At 49.5% G+C, this 14,645-nt stretch overlaps 1 protein-coding gene across 1 annotated transcript in view; it reads right to left on the bottom strand.

Annotated features, from left to right (window-relative positions):
* The window catches only part of LOC101578749 (netrin-1), a gene marked incomplete at its 5' end in the record, with an annotated part of 73,667 nt that extends 65,636 nt beyond the window's left edge, over positions 1-8,031 (bottom strand). The window contains one exon of the mRNA XM_004645158.2: positions 7,843-8,031. Coding sequence (XP_004645215.2) covers positions 7,843-8,031 — 189 coding nt within the window. The remainder of the gene's footprint in view (positions 1-7,842) is intronic.
* Positions 8,032-14,645: the final 6,614 nt, after the last annotated feature.

The following is a 14,645-nucleotide window of genomic DNA, read 5'->3' as shown; positions in this document are numbered from 1 at the left end:
GAGAGAGAGAGAGAGAGAGAGAGAGAGAGAGAGAGAGAGAGAGAGAGAGAGAGAACAGGCCTGGTGTGGCTGGACATGGCCTGGCAGGAGCAGGAACATCTGTCCCTATGTGGCAGAACGAGGAGGGCCAGCCCAGGCCTTGCCCAACTGCAACCCCTCCCAGTGTGCTCAGAGAGCCCCTTAGAGGCTACCTGCACTTCCTGATTGGCCCTTTTGGATCCCCGCCGGACCACGCACAGCCAGCCCCACCTCTCCACTCTCCACGCGGAGTCTCCACAGGCAGCTGCGGGACACATCTCTGCCACCCAACTCATTTGTCATTTCTGCTCCCAAGGCATGTAAATCCTTTTTTGGAGAGTGTGCGGCGGCATCAAGACAAATCCCTGCGGCCCCATCCATTCCTGTGGGAATCAACCACGGAACCTACATGGGGGCTGAGCCCTGGGGGGTGGGCAGTGCTCCCAAGCACCGTGGCTCATGAAAAGCACTTCAGCAAGCCACGAGCCAAAGGCTCCATCTCCTTCGTGTGTTCACTGACAATCACGGGGGATTCTGGGTTTCTTTTTTCCTTGACTCGTACAACTAATCACCAATATTAATAAGTGTAGATGGAGGGTAGCTATATGTCAGGTGACTCTGCATGTTCTTTCATCTGTAATACCCCTAGCAGGAAAAAAGAACACTGTCATTTCCATTACTAGAAAAGAAAACTGAGGCTTTGGTGAAACTGAGCCCTGGTCTTAGTAACGTCAAGTTTTACTCTTTTTTTTGTTTTTTGTTTTGTTTGTTTGTTTTTTGTTTTTTGTTTTAGGGACTGAACCCAGGCTGGGCTCAAATTCACAGCCTTGCTGTCTCAGCCTCCCAGAGCACTGGGATTACAGGCATATGTCACCACACCCAAGCCAAGTTCTATACTTTTAAAAGCTATTTAGCTCACACTCGCTCACTGGGGCTCACCTCATGTTCTCCTGGAAGCAAGAGCCAAAAGACACTATTTACGAAGTGAAATGTCCTTAAATACTCTGAGTTTCAAGCCAGGATGCTGCACAAACCTGAAGAACTCAAAGATTGGAAGTCTTTGCTGCTCAAGTGCTGGGGACCACTGGAGATGCTCTGTGAAGGTCCTTGTGGAAATGGGGATGAGTGGGCCTGAGAGACGAGGGCCTGAACTCCTGGGAGGCACAGACATCAGGGGTGCCCAGCGCTGCAGGGCTGGGCTAGGGGGACCCTGCTGCAGCACAGGGCACTGCAGGGCCAAGTCATAGGACCTTGTGACCAAACCACCTCCACCCAATTTTCTCACTTTACTAGCTCTTCCACATTGCCAGATCCCAAACTTCACTGCTACTGAGAATTGGACTGTATCTGGGGCCTGCAAGATTCTTATTCTTCAGGAACAGCATGAGGAATGCAGACCCTCAAAGCTGAAAGGGACTCAGTCACCAGAAACCTGAAATGAATGCCACAGACAAGAAAACTGAGGGCTCAGGAGATCAAACCGCTCCCCAGTGCTCTGTAGAATTTGAACAGGAGCCAAATTTGCAAATAGGATTTTGACTCACTGTTCCCCTACCCCCAGGAAAAGGAACAACCTCATCAGCACCCTTATTGCTGGGGAGATTCCACTAGGAAGTCTCTCTTCTGACTATAGGATCAGAGGCCCCTTCCTCCCTCCTGCTGTGTATGGGCTTTACCTTCCCCAAATGGAGCCCACTCCTTGGTTTGGTGTTTCCCCTCTCAAAGCTAGACCTGCTCCAGCCACTGGCCACCTTCCTCCCTCAGATGACCAACTCCTTTCTCTGCACTCCCCAGAACACATCGGAAAGTACAACTGTGACAAGGGACCCACAAAATGAAAGGGTGCACTTGAGGAGTAGGGGTGAGGGTCCCAGGGACTGAGTTTTGGTAAGGCTAAGTGCTCATGGAACAAGCTCTATATATACATACAAGTACACACTTGTACTTCAAGCATGACTTCCTGCCTTAACCTGTACCTCGTGACAGGAAGCTGCACCAGCCTTGCCCAGCAAGATTAAAGCACTTTCAAAGTTTAAATGTCTCCCAACAGCCGGCCAGATAGCTCAGCAGACTAAAGCACCTGCTTAGGCAGGCTCAGGGACTGGAGTTCTATCCCAGCCTGCCGTGCCAGCCCTGCCCCCAGGCCCCACCCCCACCCCGTTGGCATTCCTCAAGAGCACCCTTTCATTTTGTGCATCCCTTGTCGTGACAGAGACTGGGTGTGGTGGCGCACACCTGTAATCCCAGTGCTTAGGAGGCTGAAGACAGAAGGATCACTATGAGTTCAATCTGTGTAGTGAGACCCTGTAGACCCTGTACTAAATACATAAAAAATTGTATGGTAATAACAATAAGCTTCTCTTCTGGAGGGTTACAACCTAAGTTTGCAGACCAAAATTAGAGAAAAAGGAGGGCCGCAAGGAAAGCCAATATTTTGGTCCTAGCTTTCCCAGGTCAATTAAGACTCAGGACATAGGAGAACTTGTACTGTCACGTCATGTAGCTCGGTAGTGTCCCAAATTTTCTGATCAAGGAGATTATGAGGCCAAAGAGGAAAGTGATTGATGATGTAGTGTGCCTACGGAGAGTCACATGGAGAGAAAACATTCTCTCAGGCTTTCACAGAGAGCACATTGGCCAAGCAATGGCCATGACTCATCCACATGGCTGACACTGACAAAGGTTCTACAATCTGAGGGACAGGATCTCAGGAAAAATCCTGAGGGGATTTCACTGACCTTATCAGACCCAAAAGCTACAACTCTTTTTGCATAGGTCCTGCTTTACTTTGGTCTTAACCATCCAGCAGAAAAGTATAAAATCGAAGTATAAGAAGTAAAGCCATGCTGTTATGTTGAGCTGTAGGGGACTCAGGTCAACAATTTCTGACATTGCCAGTGAAGCGGAAGACCCAATACTATTATGGACTACTGAACTCTTTTAGAATATCTTGCTGAGTTAACACACCTATAATATTCAAATAACGGAACTAAACAAAAAAAAGGGGATACAGATGAATGCCCATTTTGTATCTGTGTATTCAAAGTGGTTAGGTTAGATATATAATTACATTCTCTTAATGAATAGAGGGATTTGTTCTAATAGTGTTTGTAAATAGGATATCATGTCTGCATCTTGTACAGCAATTAACCACTAGGAAGACAGTATGCAATGTGTTAATTATTGAAACTGTCTGACCAATTTGGTTTGAAACTGTCTCATTGCTATTTGTTTTTCAATAAAATTATGGAAAAAATAATAAATACATAAAAAAAATTTAAATGTCTCCCCAACCCAGTGTTCACCAAGGCAGTCATAAAAACCTTTTTCAATTCAATTGATTACAAGCCTTTCCTCTCTCAGGAGCAAACTCTGGGACCCAGGCCACCTGTGAGTGTTCCCTGACCTACACTGTCAGGAGCAAAGCACCATCCTCCTTTCTCATTCTCTGGTTCTTAATCTCTGTGACTCTCCATGTTGGCTACACTTGAGAATCACCTGGGGAGCTCTTCCAGTTCCCAATGCCCAGGTCTCATTTGGACCCACTAACGAAACCAGAATCTCCGGGGTGGAACCCAGGCAGCAGCATTTTTCAATTTCCCCAGATTATTCCCATGCATGGAACTGCAGTACAAGCTAGAGACCCATTCGCTGATGATGCCAGGAAGTGAAGGTGGAGAATCCAGAATGAGACACAGGGCTTGCACAAAGAGCCCAGGGCGTGAAAGGGAGCTGCTCCGAGGTGCTCATTTCCTCCGCAACCCCAATCTTTGGCAGAGCTGAGGAAAAAAAATCAAGGGCTGATGAGAGCTACAAGAATGCACTACAGAGATGGTGCAGACAGTCACATGCTTCTGCCCTGCTAATGACTGCATCTTCTTAGGGCTCCAGCACCTTCTCAGCAGCCCTCCTTCAGCCACATTCACTGCAGACTTGGAGGGGGAGGGCAGTGAATGCACTGAACGGGCTGCTCAGTGAAATGGAACGCAAGCCCTTTGTTTGGGGACGGTAGATGCGGGGGTTAATTTCTTAATTCTCATCACAATTTGGTTCACGGGAGACTCCTGGAATGTCTTTATCCATCACAGATGGTTTGGTAAGATGATAAATTAATATTGTTATCAATGGAGGCGCGGCTGAAATGGTTAAAGAGCAACGTCTTCTTTTCGGGACTCTAAAAAGAAAGCCCCCAAAGTCCATAAAGAAAACAAATGGTAAACAAAACCTCCTATCTTTTGACAGATTCCAGGAGGGGTATCGTTCACAATCCATTCTAGGGAGAAAAGGGAGAAATTCATCTCATCTGACTTTGTATAGGACAACAGCCCACACCATAATGAGGCCGTCCCAGGGCTGTGAAATTGGGCTGAATAGCTGGAGAGTGCAGCAGCCTGTTCCCTGGGCATGTTTATTACAGCCTTTTGTATGCACCAACCCTGCCAGCCTGGGTTTGCGCCTGAACTAGGGGAGGGGAGAAAGAACTCAACAAATTTGTTGCTATGAAACTTCCCAAATGGGGGACTGCAGAATAACATTTGGAGTCAAATGCCCTTGCTCCAAGCCGCTCTTGTCTGGGTCCACCCCTGTTCTGTATTGAACAAGCTCCTGAGTCAGCCAATCACCAGCAGTGTATGGGTGGCCTCGGCCCCCTGCCCAGGCCCCTCCGGGGCCCTGAGAAGTCAGAGAGTAAAGAAGGCCCCAAGGCCTTTCCCAAGCCAACCTGGGGGTCCTGAGCCAATTGTCCCAATCCTCCTGTGGAATATGTCTGAACCAAGCAAAGAAGTGTGGCTTCTACCTGGGAATCTATAATGGGGCTTCCTGAGGACACTCACAGGGGCTGGAGCTGGGGCCAGTGCACTTCCACACAAGGAAGGATTTCTTAAACCACGTGGCCCTGGAAAGCAAGGAGGAAGGCTCCTGTGGGAGGAGCTCTGGAGGAGGGATGGGGGTGTCAACCAAGATACCCCTGCAGGAAGGTCTAGGGGGGAACATATTCCTCTGCCAGGCAGCGTTTGTACTTCTCCTAAAGCTGCTTCCCACCAAGATCTTAGGGTCTCTCTTCAGCAGAAATTGTCCCTTAGTGGAACTGAGGACTCAAGAGCTCTCACATCTGCTTAGATGATATGAGGAAAGGAAAGAGTAGAGAGGAAAGGTCTGGAACTTCTAAGAGATATCTTTCTTCAACAGTGAGGTGGCTGGATCTTTCAGGAAACATTTTTGCTTATTAATCTGAAATTAGATTTTTTTTTCTTACAAATCATGATGCAAGCTCTGCTTTTCCTCATGAATTAAAAGGCAAGATTCTTGAAACACGACCTTTCCTCATCAATCAGGTGGTAGGTTCATTGACACACTCTTTCTTCTCCAGTCAAGAGCGCAGGAGCCCCACCTTTGCCCTCCACATTTCCTCAGCAGGATATGCATCTCCCTGACTAGAACCCATCAGCAGGCTTTCCCCTCTGAGAATTCTTCCCCCAGGTTCCCACCAAGTGAGGAGGCAGCTGCTGCTACCCAGGAACGGAGAGGAAGACAGCCGCTGAGGCTACCACCCCAACACTTGCCAGGTAGTAGGTTCACAGAATGGGAACATCCCCTCATCTGCCTGCATCTGTCCACCCAGAAACCACAGAAGGAATCTTCAACAAAAGCAGCAACTCTGGAGAATGACTGGAGCCTTCTGGGAACCTGTGGCTTCCAAACATCCCTCTTTTTGGGCAGCATGCACCCCACGGCCACATCTCTGTCCTCAGCAATGAAGGGGAAAGGCCGATGGCCACGGTTTTGCTCCTTCTTGCCTCTCTGAGGGACACACATTTCTGCTCTAACTGCAGAGCCCAGGAGAACAGTAAATGACTAAGTCCTCCACAGAGCTCAGAACTTCCAACCCCATGGCACAGGTTTGCCCATCCTAGTGGCTGATCTGGGTCAAAATTTCTTGGCCAAATCTCCAGGAAATCTGTGCAGAATGCAGTTGCTTACAAGACCCCAGTTTCAATTTCTTCTGTAACAGAGACAGTAACTACTTTGGGCACAAGCCAAAACTGAGAACTCTAAGCTATCTTTCCCATTCACACCTTCCCAACAGCACAGACCTCTCCTGGGTCTCTGTGCCTGGGTCACCTTCCCATTCTCAAGGACTCTGGGGGATTGGCCCCAGGAGCAGTTGCCTTTCTGAAGTGGAAACAGCCCAGCTACCTTTAGGCTCAAATTTCTCTTGGCAACCAGCAGAGGCAGCCGTAGGTCCACAGATCTGGGGAAGAGGCGCCTGTGTCTTGGAATTGCCCTACTCGTATCTGTGCAGCGGGAATTGGAGAGACCCCTCCTGAAAGAGACACACTGGGAAGCTGGCAGGTTTGGCTTTGGTTTTTTTCCGTTCGACTGCTTGAGAAAAGGGTTCTGTAGGAGCAGACCTGGCTTCACACTGGCAAGGACTTGTACTCGGCTGAAGCTCTGCAATCACTGCTTTAAAAATCTTAATCATCTTTTAAATTTTTAAAAAAATCTTTCATTTATGTATTTATTTGATACAGGGTCTCACTACGCAGCTCAGACTTGTAGTGATCCTCCTGTCTCAGCCTCTCCAGCGCTGGGATTACAGGTATGCCTCACCAAGCCTGGTTTTGGTGGTCAGCACGGTGCGCCCGGTGTGCCAGGGCCAGCATGGCATGTGGTACCAGGGATTGAACTTGGGTCCTTGCACTTGCCAGATAGCTATCTCCCCTGAGCTGTCTCCCAAGCCCCTCATTTTTAAATAAGAAGCTCTGTATTTCTGCTTTGCACAGGACCCGCGGATGACGTCAGTCTAGTGCACAAGTACTGGACATCTGGTGGGTTTCCTGTGATGAAGATGATATTTTTGCTTTCCTCAGAGACTGAGCAGTGGCCCAGAAGAGTCCCTGAACAGCAGCTCATCGCCCAGGCTTAGGTCTGCTGTGGCTTAGGGCCCTCCCATGTCAGGCTCTACACAGGCCACATGTGCCAAGTTGTCACCCTTTGGAGCAAACATCTTAGAAAGCCATGCTCAGGGCAGGTGTTGGCTCCAGCCCCCAAATCTCAGGGCAGAAGAGACGTGGTTCCAGGAACTCCAAAAGACAGTGTGGGGCAGGGGCCTACTTCTCACTCTCTATCACCACTCAATTCCCTGGCATTCATCAGCTCCTCTGAGTCATCTGACCAGCCTTTCATTTTTGTTGGTGGGAGAAAAACAAACAGCAGAAAGTTAAAACATTAGTGTTTGCTTCAGTGAACAAAAATAGAGTCTCCCATCTCCTTGTAATTTTTCTTTTTTGTCCTGAGAAGTAGAGCTATTTGCAGATGGATTAAATGTTCCTTCTGAGACCCTAATCTTGAAACCGGCGACCTCGCTGTGACTGCCTGTGTGTAACAAGGGGCGGGAGCAGCATGCACATAGCTGAAGAAGTCCATCGGCATGGACTGGGGAAAAGAGGGTCCTTTGTCCCAACAGTGAGCCCAGTGAACATGATTCGCGTCCCTGTGGTATGCAGCACACCTGTGCACAGGGGCGCCCCTGGGGGAGGTAGCAGCCAGCCGATGCTGCCCCTGCATGGGCCATCACACCTTCTCCTTTCTTCTCCTCTAAGCCATGTCTCCATCGCCCCTTTGTTTGGCTTACACCTCCAAATACCAAGGAGGCCATGTGTGTGTGTGTGTGTGTGTGTGTGTGTGTGTGTGTGTGTGTGTGTGTTGACCTCAGTCTATGCCGCTTTGTATGGGAGCTAGAAACAAGAAATAGAAAAGGTGAAAGAGAAGGAAGACCGGTGTCCCCAACACTCCCTTGCCCCTTGTCCCTGGAGCACACTCTACCTTTGCAGGCTTTCCGGTGGGTGATGGGCTTGCCCATGTCTCGGTAAAAGCCCTCCTTGCAGTAATGACAGTGGCGCCCTGCTGTGTTGTGGCGACAGTTGAGGCAGACGCCCCCACTCTTGCGACCCGACAGCTTGTAGAGTTCCATGTTGAAGCGACAGCGCCGGGCATGTAGATTGCAGTTACAGGCTGCAGAAAAGACAGGAAGAGGCCATCAGCAAAGGTGGTACAGGGGCCGGGCACCAGTGGAGGCCTGGCTGCCTCCTGCACCGCAGCTGCCGGACCCAGGGAGGCAGCCTTGTGCTCTGGGGGCTTTTCCTCGGCTCTTCTGGTTTCCACCCACAAACAGATTGGGTACCTCACAGTACCATGGCGGAGGAGCCCCCCATTCTGATGTTGATGTTCAACCTCTATGACTTCCACTGTATTTAATGACAGGTTTTTGTTTTATTTGGTACTGGGTGTTGGTACAAGGCCTAAATGCAGGACAAGCATTACCACTGAGTTATATCCACCATGTTTTATTTTGAGACAAGGTTTTCGTAAGTTGCCCAGGCTACCCTTGAGCTTGTAATCTTCCTGTCTCAGCCTTCTGAATAGCTGGGATTATAGCCATGCACCATCATGGCTATAATGTTTTATTTTGAGACAAGGTATTCGTAAGTTGCCCAGGCTGCTTGAGCTTGTAATCTTCCTGTCTCAGCCTTCTGAGTAGCTGGGATTATAGCCATGCACCATCATGCCCAGCCTGAAGACAGGAACTTTAAAGAGGTGGCTGAGTTAAAACAAGGCCTTCAGGGTGGGTCCTACTCCAAGGTGTTCCCCTAAGAAGAGGAAACCTAGATACACAGAGACTTCGCAGATGCACTCTGGTAGAAGACCCGGCAGGATCCTGGTGAGAAGGCAGGCACCTGTGAACCAGATGGAGACGTCCCAGGAGAAGCCAACCTGGCCAACACCTTGATCTTAGAACTGGGAGACATGCACTGGCGCCCTGCAGAGCCGGCACAGTCACTGACGGCTTGTGAGGCATTCACCTCGAGGCTGGCCTCGAACTCTCCACCCTCCTGTTCTAGTGTCCCAAATGCTGGGGCTACAGGTACATTCTTTATCATTTTTTGAAGATTGGGCAGTACTCACAGGCGCCTTGCAGTACAAAGACATATTTTACAATGTAGCTCCCAGGGGAGCTAAGCTACCCAGTCTCCATTTCGTCATAAGGACAAGCAGCCCAGTGGTAACCACCTTGGAGCACGGTGGTGACCACCCTGACTGCCATTGAACAGCTCTATGCTGTTCTGATTACTGTTGCACAGAGCATTCCTCAGGACAGAGTTTGGAGTTAAATCTTGGAGCAGCGTATTTTAAACTTGGGATCCAAACTGGCCCTCCAGAAAGGCTGTACTGGCTTCTCCTCATACTAGCAGGATGTGACAGCTCTTACTTCGCCACACCCTTGAAAAGAATAACAATATGTATTTGGTATCAGCATTCTTCCTTTTTTAATCTTTGCCAATTTGTCTGGGGGAAAAAGACTGACACATGATTTTAATTTGCGTGTCTTTGATTACCAGGGAAGTTGGTCATTTATCCATGTGGCTCTCTATTTATACTTCTTTCTCTCTCTGTGCATTGCTTGTTCATACCATTTGCCCAATCTTCAAATAAGGTGGAGGGTTTTCCCCCCACCCTTAATGTTGCCTACTGCTGTTTTCTATGACTGGATTTCAAAACATCTGCTTTCTTTACAAGCTGAAAATATTTTTACCAGTCTCTTATTCATAGGTTATTTTTATTTGTGACTTTTAAAAATTTGTCTGTTTAATTTTTCTCTCTGGTGTTACGAGTTTCTTTCACTATTCTTTGTAGTCAGTTTCCAAGTCACTCAAGTGACTAGCGGAAGTCGAGGAAGGCTTTAGAGGAGTCGCCATGACAGTTCGCGCCTGATATCTGGAAGCCAAACCAGCCCAGAGGACAACTCCACTCCCAACTCCTGAGAGCTTTACTAGGTGTCTCCCAGCAAGTGCCCCAAATACTGAGTTCAACCAGGCACAAAGGAGGAGATGGCAACCTCTCCCTGCTTTCTCCACAGAGGACTGTCACACTCCCTGTCTCTGCAGACCAGGCAAGAGAACCAGTAGGCTTCTCAGAGAGCTGAAGCAGCCAGCAGGCCCAGCACCAAGAAGCCAGGGGATGGAGGGACAGTGTAGCAGCCTAGTTCATCCTGCCCCTGGGCCATGGCCAAAAAGAAATCCCAGGGCCTTGTGCACCCACCCAGGATCAGGGATCTGGAAAGATCAACCCAGATCCTCTAGGCCTCTTTTGTACTAAGCAAGGCTTTGGAGTGGCTTCTCTTGGCCTTTTTTGGAGGCAGACTCCACCCATATACTCTGTCAAAGGAGAGTCCCGCTTTCTCACACCCCCAGAGGGCCTCTGAGCACCTTCCCAATACTAAGGAGAAGTTGAGGCTGCAATCTCTCTTCATACATGCCTCCCATCAACAAAAGGTTCGTCCCAAACATCTGGTCACACAAAGAAGACTCTAAGGCCAAACATCAAGAAATAGCACCACCACCCCCTTCTTGGAGCTGTCAAGGGACATCAAGTGACAACTTCCCATGCTCAGACTTCTGCAAAGTATTTTATGGCTTGTTTTCTTTACTCTTTGTTTTATTTTCTCTACATAAATGGGAAACTGCACCAAGCAAACAGCTCACATCTGGAAGGAGCCCTTGGCTCCACACAGAGGTGTCACCCAACTCCTGCCTGTCCTGTGCTTCTGCCTCCCTGTCTTTGAGAGACACCTTAATCCCTCATGCCTTCCTGTTTATCTCCTGCTTTTCTCGGAGGCAAAAATATTGGGTATTAGTTCCATTATCAGATTTCAAGGCGGGAAGGAAAGGGCAGCTTTGTGAGAACAGAGGTCAGCCTGGGAGAGGAGGGGGCAGGGAAGCAAAGAAGTCCCCGAGTCCTCCCTGGCCAGCGCAGTGCTGCCTTTCCCCAGATTCCCCAGGGATCACTCATCCAGAGAGATCCCAGCCCTGAGCACCCTATAGCTGTCATGTGGAGCTCACCATGGACATCATAGTTGGCTGCATCTCAGACCCAGGCATCAGGAAGAGCAAGGGAAGCAGGAAGGGGCGCCCCAACACTCCTTTGCAGCTAGAATGCTACCTGAACTCGGGAATAAGAGGTGTGCTCCTATTTCTTCCCCCAGAGGAGGCCCTCCAAGTCCCACTGTAACAAATGTCTGTGGCCATTCCTTAGCTCCCAGCTTTCTCAATCTCCCCACCAACGTGGAATTGCCCAGCCCCACACCACCCCCAGGCCAGCTCAACTCAGCATGCATTTCTGTGCTCCAGGTCAGCTCTGCAGGTGAGCACACAAGAGCACACAGCAGGACAAGTGCTCTCACTGACTGTGTGGGTTCACTAAAGACAGGGACAGTGCCTGCTCTGATGCCAGCCAGCCACAGCAGGTCTCAATTGTTGTTGTACAAATCAGTGACAGACAAACAGAAAGAGACAGAGAGAACCCTCAAGAGAGATGGAAGATGGGATAGGATAAGTGGGTAAAAGGACAGATGGCAGGTAGAATGAGGGGGTGGATGGATGGATGGATGAACAGATGGAAGTGGGCAAACAGGAGAGACATGGGTGAATAAACAAGGAGGAAGTAAGTAGCTAAGTAGGTAGGTACATGGGTACGACACAGAATTTCCTGCCTGACCACATTCTAACAAGGCATAGTAGCCTTGTGACACTTCCACACTGTTGCATAGAACTATTTTAAACTCATCTTTTTTAAATTTTCCTGTATTTTAGGGAAGGGTCTACAGGGTGTTCAGGGTCTCAGTACTAGATTGGACTTGTGGTGATTCTCCTGTTTACAGCCTCCCAAGTGCTGGGATTACGGGGGTGTGCCACCATGCCCAGTCTTAATCACAATCTCAGTGCACCCTGAGGGCGGTGCCTGCACAGCAGGCCCAGGGAATGAACCCCCACCCCCTGTGCCTGCTTGCAGGCACTTTAATCCATTGAGCTATTTGGCTGGCCATTAAACTCATCTTGCTGCTTGAACTTATCAGTTTCACTTCTGTCCACTCAAGTAGATTGCGGTGTGTAGAAGAAGAACCCACATTCAAGTGCCATGGCTCCTCCAGGAGTCTGAAAAGGGCCCCATACACAGAGCCTGTGTCTGCCCACACTGGGTTTGATGAGTTTATCAAAACACAAATTAAGGCCTGCGAGATAGCTCAGCTGACTAAGCACCTGCTTAGGCGAGCACAGGGACCAGTGTTCGATCCCAGGTACCACATGCTGCGCTGGGCCCACCCCCAGGTATGCTGAGCCAGCCACCCAGATGGGGTGTTGTGGATTACACCTGTAATCCCAGTGTTGAGGAGGCTGAAAACAGAATGATCACTACCGGTCCAAGCTGTGTAGTGAGACCCTGTACCAAACACATTAAACACACACACACACACACACACACACACACACACACACACACTAACCCCTCATCCCACCTGGATGATCTCAGGCCCAGAAAGCATCTAGCAGACACTGTCGAGCCATATCCTGACCCTGTCTCTCAGAAACTGGATCCCTGACTCTCCAAGCTCATGTAGCTCAGGGGCTCTACCAGGGGAAACAAGAAGGTTCTCTGGTGACAAGTCCTCCTCAGGTCGGGCACCATGGGCTCTTACAGGATTGGGGACAGGAGCTGTTTGTCCCACTTGTTCCTTAGGTAATTACACCTGGGGCTGCTGTGTGAGGACCATGAGGTCTACTCTGGTGTGAGTTTAGGAGACACACCAGCAAACAAGACAGAGCTCTGCCCTCAGGGCGCTTCCAATCTCTGCAGGGAGATAGATCCACAAAGAACTGGAAGTGCTAGCTATGAACAGTCAGGACTGACAGTCAGAGAAGCCACCCTGCCGGGCCCTTCTGGGAGAAAGTAGAGAGAACAGGGTTTGAAAAGAGGGCCAGGGCACAAGGGTGATATTCTGCCAGGGCTGCTCCAGCTGCACTGGCACAGGGGTCACCCGAAGATCTCCTCAAACACAGATCTGACAGGCTCCCAGGTGACACCTCTCATGGGGCTGGGCTGCAGGCCAGGGTAGACTGATGGAGCCCATCAGAGTAGAACTCCACTGGAATAAAACCCGCTGTGTGGGAGAGGGCCCTGCAGGGAGGCAGAGGGAGGATTCATTAGAAATTTCTCCTTAGCAATTGGTTCAGAGACATAAAAACATCTGGGGCTTATTTTTAAGAGCCTGGGATTACTTGTTTTTTGGTTTGGTTTGGTTTGAAGACAAGGCCTAGCCCAGGCTGGCCTCAAACTCACCATGATCCTCCTGCCTCAGCCTCCTGAGTGCTAGAATTACAGGCCTGTGCCACTGTGCCCAGCTTGAGGTTACTTGTATACCCTTTTCTGTAAGATTCTGCTACTCTGTCCTATTTATTTAGAAGTTGCCTTTTGTTTATAAACTGTCAATAGCCCACCCCTGCTAAGGTCTGAGCCCAGTTTTTGGCAGCTCCTGAAATGGCCTGATGTAGCAGCCATGCATCCACCCGCTGGCCTCTGTGGGCCCCTGGAGATCACTCAGAGCTGGGCTCGGAAAGGACTTCTTTTGGAGGTAGAGCTGAGGCAGGATGGGCCCAGGCACTTCTGGGACCCACAGCCTTGTGTGTCCACAGGTGAGCAGGGCCGGGAAGAAATGATCAGGAATGCAGATCAATTTACAAAATAATCACAGTCCAGACTACTGATTTCATCTTATAACTGGCAAATCTGGGGGCAGGTGCTGATCTAGGAGTCAACAAGTGTTTACTGAGCAGCTGAATTTCAGAAACTACCCAAGTGGCTGAGGCTATGACAGTGAGCACAGCAGTCCTTGCAGGTATCCAGGTTTTCTAGGGAATAGATTTAATACTGGACACCCAATTTATAGGACTATTTTATAATATTCACTCAAAAAGTCACATGCAGAGATCTAATGTAAAAGATATGATACGGTACAGTGCAAAAGAATCCAGCTGAGGGCCTGGGTCCCATGGCAATGTCCCACATGACAATGTCTCATGCAGGCGTGTTTCATGGATCTGCACTGCGAAGGCCCAACGGGCAGTGGTGGAAGCTAGAGAGACTGTGCCAGTGGGATGAAGGAGCTGTGCCACAGGCTGAGGGATCTGCAGTGGAGCCAGGAAGTGACGCTTAAGGGAAGGACCAGAGCGCCCCGAAGAAAAAGAAGAAAAAGAACGCTAGCCATCCTCAACAATAGCAAGGGCCTGAGCTGCTCCAACAATAAGAACAGCTGAGTTCATATCAGGAAAATCAGTGTAACAAACACCTCCAAGAGGATCAACTGCATACCATCTTTCCCTGCAGCTCTCCTTTTATGCTACTGACAACAATGGTTGGGGGGGGGGGGGGGTCCCATGCCTGGAGTCATGCTGACTCAGTTCAGCTGGGTGCTACACACTGACCATTAATTAATCACCACACCATGAGAGGCTAATGCTGCTGCCACAGTCACTTTACTCCAAAGCCCACCCCTCATACCAGTGCCCATGCCCGCAGCTCCTGCCACAGTGGAGGTGTGCAGGAGTGGCAAGGTACACACTTGACAGTCTAATGGTCCGTAGGGGGCATGGGTGCTGCCCACCCCAGCACCACTCTGAGAATTCAGAGGAATAAAAAGGGTGTCCCCTCAAAAAGCTAAGACTGGAAATCCCATTCGGTATAGCTATTTCTCTTCTGGGTATTTCCCTAAAGAACTGAAAACATCATACCACAAT

Source organism: Octodon degus, unplaced genomic scaffold, assembly GCF_000260255.1.
Source record: "Octodon degus isolate 3935 unplaced genomic scaffold, OctDeg1.0 scaffold00219, whole genome shotgun sequence".
NCBI lineage: Eukaryota > Metazoa > Chordata > Mammalia > Rodentia > Octodontidae > Octodon > Octodon degus.
This window is presented reverse-complemented; position numbering and strand designations above follow the sequence as displayed.